This window comes from Gallinula chloropus, assembly GCF_964237585.1.
Source record: "Gallinula chloropus genome assembly, chromosome: 4".
In the NCBI taxonomy this organism is placed as follows: domain Eukaryota; kingdom Metazoa; phylum Chordata; class Aves; order Gruiformes; family Rallidae; genus Gallinula; species Gallinula chloropus.
This window is the reverse complement of record NC_140088.1, coordinates 69113650-69129008: the sequence shown is the minus strand read 5'-3', so window position 1 is coordinate 69129008 and position 15359 is coordinate 69113650. Positions and strand designations below refer to the sequence as shown.

The window sequence follows — 15359 nt, the reverse complement described above, 5'->3', positions numbered from 1 at the left end:
TTGGAAAAAATACTGCATTATCAAGGACTTCTAACTTTAAAATGCTGTAGTATTCTATGACTCTGACATGCCTTAGAGAGGACAGATCTAAAGGTAAAACACTGCTACTGTACAATTAAAACCTAGAATTATATTTCTCTGTAAGCTGTTTTAAACAATCAGTTGTCAAGCAACAAGCCTCTGGTCTCGATTTCATGATACTGCTTGGGAAACAGCTTAGTAGGTGACATTTGCATTTGGTAGGATCCTAATACAACAAAAGCTGAAAGATTGGGGTTAAGATGCTGCCTGGCTGTATGAATTAGTGTGACCTTCATAAAAATGTTTAGCCAGTAGTGTGCCATCATTGACACCAGTTGTGTTCTAGGACTCTGCTGTTTTCCCATATGGTACTGAAAAAGGTTATGCCATTTTTTGGAAGAAAAAGGAATGTGACTTCTTTCCAGTATGTTAAATATTCAAATTGTTGTTTTTTCTGCTTTAGACCCTGAAATTAACCTCTTCTGAGAGGAGATGTATGTAACTGTACAACTGAGTAGTTTCTTGGTTTTGTACTTGGATCTTTCTTAGCAGATCTCTGCAAAAGGTCTGTGTACCTTTACGGGATGGTCAGCTGTGTATACAGAATTTATAGCATGTATAAGATCTTTTTAAATAAGAGTTGGTATAATGTTCATGGTCTGGTGTTAAAGCTGAGATCAAGAGAGATGTGAAAGGCTGCATCTCTGGAATTCACCAAGGAGTCTCGCCATTCATATAAGTAAGACTGGGTAGATAACAAAGAAATGTACAGCTTGGGAAATGAGAAAAGGACTGAGTAAATTTCCTGCAGAAAAAGGTAGATAAGCAGCTGTCAGAGGAGAGCCTTCAAAGAATGAGTTGGCGTTTTTAGTTTCTTTCCAATCCTATAGCTGTTTATATCATGAAGTGTGGTTGGTGAGAATATGTACCCAGGCTCGTGGTTTCTTGAAGAAACAAGGTTATGGATGGGTGCAAAAAGAAATAGATTTGAGATTCTCCAAGGTAGATCTCTAAGCACTACCATTAATATGAATATGATGGAAGGGCAGAATGTGATTTTTTTTTGTTTCCCTTTCAGAATATGTGGATTCTCTAAACTGTACAGCTACAGAAACGGGCCCTAAATATTCTAGCCTTTCACTTTCTCTTATAGTGATCACTTTTGTCATATAATTTTGGTAGCTTCTATGGTGTGCTCAAAGCTCTATAAAAACAAAGGAAAATAGTATGTTGATCAGTTCAACACTGAAGTGTGTAACAAACTACCTGTGGAAAGATGACTGAGATTCAGATAGCATATGCATCACAAACTTCATGATAAAAAATATTATCAGACTATTATCTGCTAATAAAATACTATTATTTTAATTTAGTATCATCTTCCATTAAAATTAATGACTAAAATTTATCTGGTTGGCCTGATATTTCACCTATGCCAACAGCATTAGTGTCTGGGGTTCAAAGCCATACAAAGACAGGTATTGTCTTTCTCTCGCTTTCTCATGTGGGTCTTGCAAGCAGGCAGTCCTAGTTTGAAAACTGGTCTCAGCTGCCCTGTCCCACAAGCACTCAATCTACCATGATTTGATTTTCCCAGTCTGGTGGGAAAGAAGCCAGCAGAGAGAGCTGAGGCCTGTACTACCCAACAGGTTGTTCATGAAGTGATCACAATCTGCAAGTTGGATGGTGGTGTTCTGTAACTTAATAAACTTAAGATCCCAACTGCCAGAGCTGATTGTAGAAAGTCATTTTTATGCTTTATGTACAGCAGAATTAACCATTCTGCTCTGATTTATGGCACTGCTTTTTATAGCAAAAGACATGTTATGTTAAACATAACCTTTCCCAACCAAAGGACATCTTCATGTTGCACATGGAACCAAGTTGCAGCGGTAACGTAGAAGAGTTTTGGAGGTATCCTTTATTAGTCTGTATGTCTGTACCAGCCTTTAAACAACAAACTTACTAAAGAAATAGTACTGGGGAGAATGGCAGGGAGACTGGAAAGAAAGAGAGTAGACAAGCAGCTATAGTTTGATTCATGGATGAAGAGAGGTCAAGCAGCTAGAAGGACATGTCTTATGCTCAGACTGGACAATGCCTAAGAATTTAACTTTGATTATAAATGAAAAAAATGTTAACTGGTGGTTAAAAGGAGCAGGTGGGCTAGGAGCTTTGCATTTAGTAATATAATGCAGATGAAAATAATTCTGCTCCCGAGTGAGACTGAGGAATCTGTTGTCTGGGGATACGGAAGTACAAGCAGCTGTACTTGGTACAGGCTTCAGATATAGTGGGGGAGAAAGCAGGAGGGAAAGGAGGAGAGATCACATCTCCATTTCTTTGCTTTGCACTTTCTGCTTTGATGAAGACTTGGGGGCTGAGGTGTATGTGATGTTTACTAGATAAAGCATGTAGAACAACTGCAGGCTGTACAGGAACAGTGGTAATGTATCTGTTCTTAAATTGTAGGACAGTACTGAACAGTCTGCATGCTGTGATTAGTTAAATGCATTCTTTCTGACTTAAAATCTTTTTGGCTGCCTCAGTTGTTTCTTTCATCTCTATATACAAGAGGAAAGCTGGGAGACCAGAAACCGTATTGGTACCAACAAAGCTTCCTTCTACTCTGCTTTGCAATTACACTTGCCTGTATTCTTGATGTTCAGAGATTCACATAAAGCAGATCTCTTCACAATATAAATATTTCTAAAAGGATGCTCTCAAGGCTACTTACGATAAATTTGATCTATTTTTTTCCTCATTAACTGTTTACAAAATGCATTTAATCTCTTTTCTTCCATGCTCAAACAGATGAGTCAGTCTTATTTTAGGGGGTTAACCGACAAGCACACAGGCAGTAACACTGTGGATGTGTACCTCAAACGTAATAGAGAAGAAACTCTGTCAGTAAGTCACCAGGTTTTCATTTAAGGTTTTCTGTGAGGAGATTAAGCTGTTCAGTAAGGTCACTGGCCAACAAGGGTGTAATTCCATGATTTAGCCATAAATTACCTTTTTACAGTAGTCATGTTCCAGGAGTAGCCCTTCCGGAACTTACTTGGAAATGGTCTTGCCTTCATGCAGCACCTCTGGGATCTGTGAACTCTGAGAAACCCCTGCCATTTTTATTTAATCAATAAAAATATTCAAGCAGTGCTTCTCCTCTGCAAGGCCACTTTTAAGGGCCCTTCCCTGTAGGTTAAGCCATTTGTCCCACAGCTTTCATCCTGTGCCATGCAAACTTGTCTGAAGCATAGAGACCTGATTAACAGGATGTTATCTACCTGGACTTTAGTGGAGCCTTTGACCCTGTCTCCCACAGCATTCTCCTAGAGAAACTGGCAACTTATGGCTTAGACAGGTGCTTTCTTCTCTGGATAAAAAAACAGTTGGAAGGCAGAGCCCAGAGATTTGTGATGAACAGAGTTAAATCCAGCTGGTGGCCAGTCACAAGCAATGTTCCCCAGGGCTCAGGAAACGTTGTAGCAAGGGGGGGGGCAGGTGTCTCCTCCCAAGTAACTAGCAATAGTATGGGAGGAAATGGCCTCAGGTTGGGTCTGGGGCTGTTTATACTGGGTATTAGGGAAAATTTCTTCACTGAAAGGGTTTTCAGGCACTGGAACAGGCTGTCCAGGGAAGTGGTGGAGTCACCATGCCTGAAGGTGTTCAAAAAATGTGTAGACATGGCACTTCGGGACATGTTTTTGTAGACATGGTGGTGTTGGGTTGACAGCTGGAATTGATGATCTTAGAGGTCTTCTCCAACTTTAAATATTCTATGATTCTATGAATTCCTTTTGCATAAACTGTCACTAAACAAAGTGATGTGTGCTTGCTGGCATGAAATACAGGAGGATAATTGGGATTTTCAATAAATAGAAATGTTGCTATGAGTCATTCAGTACAGATTTGATTTCATAATTTCAGCCTAACATTGATTTTAGGACTTAAAGACCTCCCTCATTACTGCATGTTATAGTTACATGAGCAGAAGTGAAAAAATGTATATGGTAAAATACAGTTACTGCTGTATTTCAGGTTCTTATGTGAGTCTCAATTATGAGATGGGTAACAGCTGCTTTTGTCTCACCTGAAAAGGATTATCAATACATAAGATTTTTTAATGAGAACTATTGGCCTCCACACCTTGTCTTTCCTAGGGGAAAATAATAGTAATAAATGAATTACTATAAATTTTATAGTAATAAGCATATTGAAAGTATTTGTCTTAAATAAGAGTTTAGGAATTGGTACATAACTACATAATGATTACACATTAAGATAACCTTCAAAATCAAGTCAGATAGGGTGAATGTGATAAATAAGCACTGTAAATAGCATCTTCCACTCAAATCCAAGATGCTAATCTTGATTCTGTGACATTTTATTATACTTTATTCATTAATCTTATTCAGATACTCAGGGAAGGCAGTGACTGTTCTCCCACAAGAGGGACAGCAACACATGGCATACAGAAAACATCACTGCCTACTGTAGATTTTATCAGTGCCAGCTTTGCTCCACAGAAAGGCAAAACAGCTTTTCTGTACTGGATGAAACCAGCACTGTAAAAACTAGCAGTAGTCCAGAATACCTGATAGTAAAAAAACACTTTGTCTGTTCTTATTATATCTCATGAAGAATGTGCATTGAACAAGATGAATATTTATGTAGATTTTGCTTATATGCAATAAACTAGTGCCACCTGGGAGTGAGATTTATATCACATGTGACCCTGAAATAAAATACGGTAAATATGTTATAAAAAGCTCAACAGCTTCTCCTTGAAGTTTCCATGGGGAAGCAGCTGTTCAGTTGATTGGTCACCTTGAAGAAAATCCTAAATGAAAGAATTATACATTAACATCCTCAAGCAGTAGTTGTCTGTAAGTGGAAATGCCAACATGGAAATCTGATTAACCTCCCTGAGGTCAAAGGCAAGGTAATTTAAAATAATATATAAATTTCCAAACCAGGATTAAAAACGTAGCAAAGATAAAAGCTGCTAATTATTAATTTCTTTTTTCAACAGGCAGCATTGAGAACAGCAAAATCTTTAGTAAATGCAGCATATAGTAGAAAGAAAATTTATTGCCATATGAAATAAGGCAGTAAATCTCAAGATAACAAAATGCTTTTACAATTTCATCTCACTTCCCATCTGCAGACATCCATAGGCTTCTAACTCCTTCATGTGCATAGAAAGATGTTCCTGGTGTCTCTGCTTCTGTAGCATATTTATCATACGCTGGCTTTTATAAAAATATTTAAAGTATGGGATAATAAGGCTGCATTATCAAAACACTGCAACCACTGGTTTGGTTTTGCAAATGACATGCCCACACATATAATTAGCACACAGAGTCACAATTGCATTTCAAAACTCAATTGCTTGGCAGTGCAAAATTTATTGTGTCCACAAAAAGCTAAAAATCTCCCCAAACTCCCCCCTCCATAACCCCTGACTACCAAAAATAGTGATATGTAATCTTGGAGCAATTAGCCACATAAGGATTCTGTGAACCAGCACCATAGCTTGGGCATGATTTCAGCAGCGTATATAGGTAGCTCTGGACAGCTTTGAGACTAGTAGAATAAGAATATTCCCTTCTGACTTTGTCTATTCCCTTCTGGTACGTTCTGTTTGAGCAAAAATTAACTATTTGGGCCTCGTAGCACCTGTTCTTTGAAAACCCAGCTCATTATGATTTAAATAAAACAAACCCAGGATCATAAATATTTTCTATTCTTACACGCAGTCGCATCACAATATTGAAACAGGTTTTTTAAGAGTTTGTCACAAAAGCATAAAGCAAGCGTGACGTTCAATTGTCCCGCAGAGTTGTGTTGTGCTCAAAACATAAATCAAGGAAAGGGGGAAATGACCCCCTCAGTACACAATGTATAAAACACTGAAACATTCTGCTCCGTTCTATAAAATATGGCATATTTCAACACTCACGGCTATCGTAGCATATATTGCCCAGGGCACGTCCTGTTTGAAGCAATACTTCCTGGTCTTTGCAGTTCAACAGCTGCACCAAAGGAGGGATCAACCCAGCATCCACACACGGGTTCCGCATGAATTCTGCAAACAATGCAAAGCCTGTTAGAGCACGCCGGCTGTTTTCAGTTTCATCTCTTCTGGTTACGCTGGCATTGCAACTGGGCCTTTTGTGAGAATAAACACATGCATAGGCAAACAATGTAAATTCTCGTGCCAGTTATTCTAGAGAACAAGCCCAAATCAGGATTAGGTCTTACCTTCTTTCTATTCTTTGTAATTTAGAAGGAATTAAGAGTATTTAATTGACCTTCATGGAAACTAATTTAACGGAGCTCAGACTGAGCATGTTTCTATCAACACAAAGTGTTGAAAACAACAGTGTCCTTTTTCTCCACCCCAACAAATTAAAATTACTAAGTAATAGAAAAAGATTACTTAAAACTAATATTCATACTCCAAAATGAGCAACACTTTTTACTATTCCATTAATTAGGCCTCCCAAAAAGCTTTTGCTTTAAAAAAGAAAATAAAAAAGGAATTAAACCTAAGAAACTAAGTAAAACATTTTTTATTTGGAAGGTAAGGAAAGGAAAATAAAAGGAAGGAATGAGAAATACAAGGGAGATCATGTGTGCCCAAAGGCCTTGCCACAGTCTAACTGATGTCCACTGTGGGAGGAAAGTTAAAGGACCCAGCCTCTGGGAAGTTCTATGCCTTTCTGTCCTTCCCATTATGTCCTCCTGTCACACAGAACGAGTTTTACTTCACATTCACCCAAGTCACAGATAGAGAATTATCTTGGTGTCAGAAAGATAAAAGACTGGTCTCCAGAAGGACCTACAGTTAGGTGGGCACTGTGCTGCACATTTTACAAGGTGGGTTTACAGAAACAACCACCAGATACACCGATAGTTTTAATTAATCATCACTACAGAGTACCCTTCAGGGACGTAGCATTGGAACAGACAAAAGGTCAATATGTTTTTGATTTGTTGTGAATTGCAATTTGTGTTTCTTCTTTATCCTAGCCTATGTTGGATCTTCCAAAATCAGTTTACCTTTGGGTTACTTAGTCATTTGTGAAACAGAATGAGGCAGGGTGTACAAAGTTTTTTTGATTCTGGACAAACAGTACCCATCACACCAATAGTTTAAAAGATTTCATGCAATGCTTGAAGTACAATTGCATGTTAAATATTCCCTTTGTTGCACCTATTACAGTGTTCTTCGATGCTTCTCTAGCTACAAAATCTTGTGTCTTTTGTATTGTTATTTTAGATAAAGAAATAATTGTCAGAAGTAAGAAATCCCGATGCGATGATAAATTCTGAAATATTAGCAAGTAGAGGAAGTAGAATCAGCAATATCTGTACACTTGCACAGGGCCAACAGAAAACAGTAGTCCACACAATTGACCCACCTTCTTTAAGATACTGTAACATTTGAAAACTGGAATAGATAGTGATAGTATCCATCATAATGAACAGAACCAGTATCAGATACATGTTATTTAAAACTGGTCTTACCATGTCCTTGCAACTTTTAATCTAATTCTTTATCACTCACCTTCATCTCGATGTTTATTTACTAAATATATTATATTCCTCTTTCTGTCTTCTCTGTCCCCTCAGCCTTTTCCTCTCTTAATTGCCTAAAAAAACTCTTATCTGTTCCTCAGCTTCTCCTTGCATCAATTTCTTGCACTAATTTACCAGTCTCCACATCATCAGTCAGATTTTTTTTTTTTCTCTTAATCTGTGACAGGAAATGGAACTTGTTCTCTCCTAAAAGAGGTTTTGGTCTGTTCTGTTGTACGCTTAGGTTATTGCTTATGTAGTGAAAAGGAGTAAGAAACCCTTCCTCCACCCCTCCCTCCATTTGGAGTGAGCAGAAGCTTTCAGTCTCCATTCGGCAACAAAACAATAAGACAATATGCTGAGCAAACTTGTATTTGTCAAGGTCATCTAAGGGCAAGAAGTAAAAGAAATGGTGCTATATATAGCAAAATAGATCTGTGAGACAGCAACAAAAACCTGGTAACAGCAACTGTATTTGCAAGTGATACTACACAGAAATATTAGAAGAAAGAGAAGGTAATCAAGAACAGTCATCTAGAAGGTTTCCACTAACCTGGTGGAGAAATGAAGCAGATCCTTTGAAGAAAACAGTGAAGAATCACTTAAGATATTAGTAACAGAGTAGACAGAGTAACAGAAACCAAAGGAGGACAAGATTTTGAAAGAGAAATGTAACTGTGTTGTAGTATTAGAGAGAGCTTAAAAGGTCTGCAGTGGGGAGAGAAATTCCACACAGTTAAGTGCATCTGAGCTCAGAGCTGAAAGGTGAATGGCTGTAGCTGGAGAGGCAAGAGTGACTAAAGGAGTTTTGCGTGTTTCAATATTTTAAAGGGGAGAGACTAACATGAGCTTATGTTGGGAGGAGGAAGAGTCACTTGAGCTGGAGAGGTGAAACAAGAGCAAGAGCAGAAAGAGGTATAAAGGAGATAAAAACATGACAAAACCACTGAGGCGAGTGGACAGATTTGATGTGACCAGATGAGGGGAATAGAAAAGAAAAACAAGAAGCGGGGGAAGGAAAAGATGGTCTTTTGTTGCTAAAGCTCTGCCAGTGCTGCATGGCATGACCATAGGGAAAACACTTCAATCATCTGGGTCTAATGCCTATTGTTTGTAGTTGACAATACACGTTTCTTGAAGTACCCTGAAAGTTGTTGAAAAAAGGTGCAACACAAGCAGGAAACACTGGTATTTTTTTTTGTAAGAGGACAAACACCAAAATTCAAATGAGGTGTTTCCTGCTATCCTGCTCAAGCAACTATTTCAAAAGCAGTGGACTCCAAAGAGAAACACCCAGCACATCTCAGTCTTGCAAGCACTGTCCACCCTAAATAATTCCTGAATACTTTCCCTTTAACCTTGGCTGCTAGAGGTCCCAGTTACATCTGCTAATAACTCTAAGAAAAAGACCAGGTAAATGCCAGCTCTTTGGAAGAGTGTGCTCATAACAGCAATTTAAAACGATAAATTAGAAACTATTCAGAGATTTTATGTATTCATTTGAATTTGAAAGATATTGGCTAAAATGTTCTGTAAGAAAATCTTCAGGAAACTTATAGTAATCAGTTCAGCTACTGTGAATACTGTGAACATTGTTTTTATTCTTTACTTTTCCTTTTCTGAGGTAGGAGCTACAAGGGCTAACTGTGAGGATACACAGTTGACAGCAATATTCTAAATATACTCACTATGAATGTATTAAGTAAAGAAAAAGTATTTTATATGGTTGCATGAATATCACTGAAACATTTCTAAGTTTAGATTTCTATGTTTTAATCTTTTACTGGCTATTTATCTAAATAATTTTAAAATTTAAAAAGGACAAAAAATATCTGCTTGTTAATGTTATCTCTGAATATCCATAGATAGCATTGTCTCAAAATCAGTGAGTTGGGTGGAGGAGATCACACTGGGACTATCAGTAAGAAGCTCTAGTATTGTGATTACAAAGAAAATGTGGAAAAATGAGTGTGGGAATAGTCATCAATAAGGTAACCCCTCTTCTGAAGAGGCATCATGAGAGTTTACACAGGGGGAGTGACAGCCGCCAGTTCTGCATGAGAACAGACACCCTATTTTTCTCTGCCTGGCCTCGGGGAAAGGCAAGCAGAAAATGCAATCTGTGTCTCTGGCTGGAACAGCAACGAGTCAAGGAGTGAGAAAACTCAGCCACAAACCTTTACTCTCATCACAGGGTTTGCTACTAGCAGTTGCCTGCAGATATGAGGCCCTTTTTTTGAGTATGCAGGGTATTGGGTGAGTTTTAAGATAATTGTTTCTAAAGAAAAAAATAATTAAATAGTTTTAGATTATCTCCTACATTATATAACTGTATGTGTATAATATATATTAAAATAGACCTGATTCTTATTTGGGATCTTTGGCTCTTACTTTAACACATATAATGCTCTTTAGGGTGGAGTAACTGGTTTTAGTGTGGTATCAAAGGCCTCAGAATAGTACTAATGTTATCACAAACCTCAGACCAAAGAAACAGTCTACTACCACTTAACTACCTGTATGCATACCACTGTTGTAACTACCTGCACCATGTGTAACTGGAGGTACAAATGATGCACATCTTTTTTTCTTTATGCGTTTCATACAGTCAGTGACATGTTACTTCTGCCCAAGAAATTATACTACTGATCGTCTTAAAAAGTAAATAGCATGAAAAGAAGGACTAAAAAAAGTTCCAGCAGCCAAATACTGTTTTGATTGCATTAAAAGGAAGAGAAATAAAATTTGACAAAACAAAACCAAAAAGAGTGAAAGGGAGGGATATGAGAGGTATCTAATCTACAAAATGAAAACATAAATGAAGTAAAACATACTGACAAGTGAGGTGAAAAACTGAAGATGTTCCAGCAGAAAAGTTCTTGTAGAAAACCTCACCATTTCTGGCTACTTCTGCTATGATGTTAGCTACTTTTGCTGTGCAGGAAGACTGTGGCGTCAACAGACTTGCAAACACCTGAAGAACTCCACTTTTCTGGATTTTTTCACTTGTCTCCATATCTGAAAAACACATCACACAAAAATTACTTGTGCATCAGCTTGCTTTGGGGAAGAAAAGAAAGAAAAGCAGAGTGGAAGTTAAGTCTTCTCAAAGGTAATTCTTAAAGTACTTATTTTCCCGAATAAGAAGCCAACTGCTGTTTCACTGATCATATTTATTTTACATGATGTGCTTATAAAACTTAATACTTTGCCATTCCTAAATTGATCTTTATAAGGTAACTCTGTGTTATATACATAAATACAGGCAATACAGGGTTTAACAGGCAAATGACGCACAGGGCTGCCCTCTAGAAATTTGAAGCCTGGATGAAGATCTTCAGCCAGATCTGGATGAAGACCTTTCAATTGTCTGAAGAGTCAACTGTACACTCAGTTCAGGTAATACATGTTGAAACACATGGCTGTAGAAAAAAATACCAAGTTGGAGGTTTTGAAGATGACTTCAGCACAGCTAGAGGTATATAAGCAGCTTGTTGGTTTCTTAGAAATGCCCAAAAAGGACAATTACTTCATGGCTACTTGTAAAACATGAGCTAAGAGTCTTGTGCATGACATGGTATGAATGTATGTGTGTGGTTCTAGACTGTTCTGCAGGATGCACTGAAGGTGTAACTGCGGTGGTAAAGGTCTACTGCTGCAGAAAGCATTGAAAAGCAAACAGCTGCCCTAAATCAAGCCAAGCTTTTATTGTCCCTTGTTTTTTTTTCACTTGCAACTAGTGGCATGGATGTTAAGACAGGGGCTTGAGGAAGAGTGGATTTAGACTTCCTGCCCATTAAGGCCCATACACCTCTGTGTCTTTTTTACTCAGCTTCACAAAACACAAGTCCTGTATAAAAGCATAAAAGGCAAAGGGATGAAAATTAAGGAAAAAGCCTGTGTGGCATTATTATTTTTGAGAGGGCAATGAAGGGTCATGTGTACATAGCACTATTTTCACTGTGATTATAAAAACCGTGATTTGCTTTTCTTTCTGCAGAATCTAATATTGGAAGATCCCACACAGATGTTTCCAAAGGGCTGGTACCCATACCACTGCCTCGTCCTAGCAGAAATAGTTTGGGGCTTGCTGAGAATTAGAACTCGCTATTGGCTTTACCACAGGTAACGCTCGAATCTTGGCTCTCTTCAGAGGCTGGAGAAGGCCTACCTGCCTTCCTGTCTCTGTGTGTATGCACAAAAGAGGTACTATTTGTTAAGGAGATGAATCTGCTGTTTGCTTGCTTTCCATTCTGGGCTTCTTAGTATACTGTCAAAGGCTAAATTATTTTGAAAATGTAGTTGTTGTCTCTTGAATTGCTATATCGATACAATGTCAGTTGTAGTTGGAGCAAGTAAGGCTGACTGTTTCTCTAGGAGCAACAAAGATCTAGGCAAAACCTCCACCGCCTCACCTACCCCCGTGCTTTCTATACTGGAGAAAAAAATTGTAGCCAATGTTAATCATAGGCTAAAACACTGGCTTACATTTCCCATTTTAACTCCTTTAGCAGAACTGCATCTCCTTTCAAATCTGCTCAATTTGTCTCTTAAGGAAGCCTACCAATCTAGGTAGCCTGACATTAGCGTGCCACACCTCAAAATCTTTTGCTGTATGCAGTGTGCAGATTTGTAATACTTCCTTTTAAAGCCTGATTTTCAGTCTGCATGCACCATCCCACCCGTAGAGCACCCACTGTCCCCTATCTTAGAGCAAAGAAACTGTAAGGCTGTAATAACGCTGCTTTAGAAACAGCCCTTTTGCTCACGATATAATAGAGTGGTGTGCCACAGCAGCATAATTGGGGGAAAAAACCTCTAAGGTTAAACCTGCACTTTTAGATGTCTCTCTGTATCACTAGATATCAAGGCAAAGGGTATGTTAGATCACATAGTGCCAAAATCTTATTAATGTCATAGCTAGGTGATTAAAATGTCAATATCCTTGCTTTTCATGGTTTTTTGCAGTGCCTGAAGTCAGAATAATAGAGGGTATGGGCAGGAAATTCTTTAATGGCATAGATCAGAGCTGGAGAGCTGAGCACTGTGGCTATCGGACTGATTAATTAAGTAGCAGAAATCACTGCAGGAAAAAAATCCAATGAGTGTCTCAAATTAAATTCTACACTCTTTTCCTTCTCCAGGTCTATTTCCTACGAAATTTCACTCCTCTCTATTTCACTCTCTTCTCCTTGCTGCATCCTTGTGTTCACCTTCACGTGAAAGAAAAGCCAGGGAGGGGGAAGAGAAAAAGCAAGGCTCATCAGTCAGAAATGCCACTACTTTGCTGTTGCTAGCAGAAGAAAACTATGGCTTCACCATTCCTGTTCTCCATGAACAATGATTTTAAGTTAAGCTGCTAGAAGAAACCCAACAGTAGTGCAGGCTAGCACTGCAATAATTCCCATGTTGTGGAGCTTTACATGAGAAATTAGGCATACCACAGATTTTTAAATGAGCAGCTTTGTGAGTGTCGTCTTTATTGAGCCAACTGTGTTTGCAGTGTACTCGTGAAAAATGTATGTATTTCTCACTGCAGAGATGTTTTATAAATCTCCTGAAACAACTCCAGAAAATTACCTTTACTTTATTATGTTCCTCCTACATGTACTCTCATCAGAAAGAGAAAGAAGAACACATGAATAAATAATGAAAAGCCATGTATATCATGAAAGGAACCTTCCATCTGCTCTTTCAGAAGGCAGAAGGGGAGGGGAGAATGAAGGGAGCAAGGGTATCTCTTTAACTGACACATCCTCTAACCACCACAGTAAAAAAGGTTCATGTGACCAAGAGCAAGTATTGACGCTCTCCCCAGATACAGCTTCCCTCAAAAAGCATTGTCTCTCTCCATAGCCTCCCACTGTATTTTCCAAACCACAAAACAAATATTTTAGTCTGACTACATGAGCACAAAGACTGAGTTGTAAGGAACCTGGGTGAAACAAATGATCTGTTCTCACACAACAAAGAATGCACTGTTGATAAAGAGGCTACTGCTTAACATACCTCCGCCAAAAAGACTCTTCCAATTGTCAAGGAGTTGCTTTTACAGGAAAAAAACCACTCCTCTAATAATAATTTGTATATAGAAACAGCTTCCTTTTTGCATGCTCCTCCTCACATGGGGAAAGCCTAACAATTGCAATCTGATTGCTCACCTATCCCTCAAACTAGACCCCTAGGAGGCAGGGAGGAAAGACTCTCTCCTAGCTGTGCAAGTGTTTCCATTGTGGTGTTTGCTCTGTTCTGTCTCTGCCAGCAGCAACAGGGCAACTTCAACTCCTATTTTTAATGAAGAAACAGAAAGAGTGCACAGATGTTTGTAATTAAAATCTCAGTTCTTAACAAGGAAGGAAGGACAGATGGAGAGACAGATTCACCAACCAACTAGCTGCATGATTCCTACTGATTAAATTCTCCAAAAGCAATATCCAAAGAATAAAAGTGAATTCTAGGATGAGACACACCCCTTAAATAGTTTGCTGCAGGTACCAGTGAAGTAATTTAATAGAAATATATGCCATCTTTGCTTTCAATGAAGAAATATGCACATCAATACTTCCACGTATACATGACAGTACAAGGCAGAATATTAAAGCTAGGAAGCTCAGAACCCCTGAGTTCCTGAACTAGATCTAGCTGAAAGCCTTGACGCATAGTTTCGTGGATCTGAGCTGTTAGTTCCTCCGCTCCCCCTTTCTGACTCACCCTCTGCAAGAGGGAAGCACTTTGGTAGCACCATTGCTGTTCATGTTTCATACTCTGTCTGGGTGGACATTTTTGCCTGCCTCCTCTTGTAGTTGTACAAACTGGACTTATTAAAGCACCCAGGGTAAAGCTGGGAGTATATTCATGCTTTAGTTTTTCAATCTGTGTAACAGAAATTGTAGGCCCAAAATTATTTTTCCAAGTTCAATTTAGCTTTAAAAACAAAATCAGATTTGAAAGCTGTGCATTATGTATACAGGAAATGTTTCATATTCCTTTTAAACAATCTTGTAAGAGTGCTCTTGAGCAAACTCAAATACCTACTGTAAAGTTCTGTCCAATGCTTATTGCAAGAGTATGTTTACATAGAAACAATTTATTTTTATATTTTTTTAGCTACTAATGTTTTTAAAAAGTTTGCTGCTGAGGTAGCTTAAGGTAATATTAATCTAAAAAGATTCTGTCTGTAAATCATAAGAGATCGGGACACAACTAAGAATGAAATTTCAGACCTTAAATTATGAATTACCCATTACCTAAATGTAATTTTTTGTAACAAGCAGGCCCTTTCCTTTGCCTTCTGCATTGCATTCAACAAGCAGGCCTCTTCCTTTGTTTCTGGATTGCATTTTAAAATGCAAAAAAGAAATTTGTCAATTCTATTATATGGAACTACTATTCACTGATGCCTTCTGTAAAGAAAATATATATAATAGTTAATCTTTATTTGGCACATTGTGTATTCAATGAATAGCACTTGGAATTTAACACTTGGGTAAACATCATTTAACTATCTGGCAGTAACTAAATACAGCACTATTAAGAGGAATTTATGTAAAACAAAATCCCACTAAGCAGCAGTGATTACCATTCGGTATCATTAGGGTATGCCAGTTTACTGGGAGACAGTCCAATAAAAAGCCATCACCTTGATTTAGTATGTTGCAACTAAATAGGTATACTGTAATAATATATACAGCACTTATGATGAAACATTTCTGGATTATGGGTATACAGTGCCATGAAAAGGCAACAGCTGC

General features: G+C 38.2%; 1 protein-coding gene across 1 annotated transcript in view; it reads right to left on the bottom strand.

Moving 5' to 3' along the window:
• Positions 1–15359, bottom strand: part of RAP1GDS1 (Rap1 GTPase-GDP dissociation stimulator 1) — a gene marked incomplete at its 5' end in the record, with an annotated part of 62910 nt that overhangs the window by 35094 nt on the left and 12457 nt on the right. Inside the window, 2 exon segments of the mRNA XM_084263251.1 lie at positions 5987–6112; positions 10504–10626. Of these exon segments, the coding sequence (XP_084119377.1) occupies positions 5987–6112; positions 10504–10626 (249 nt within the window).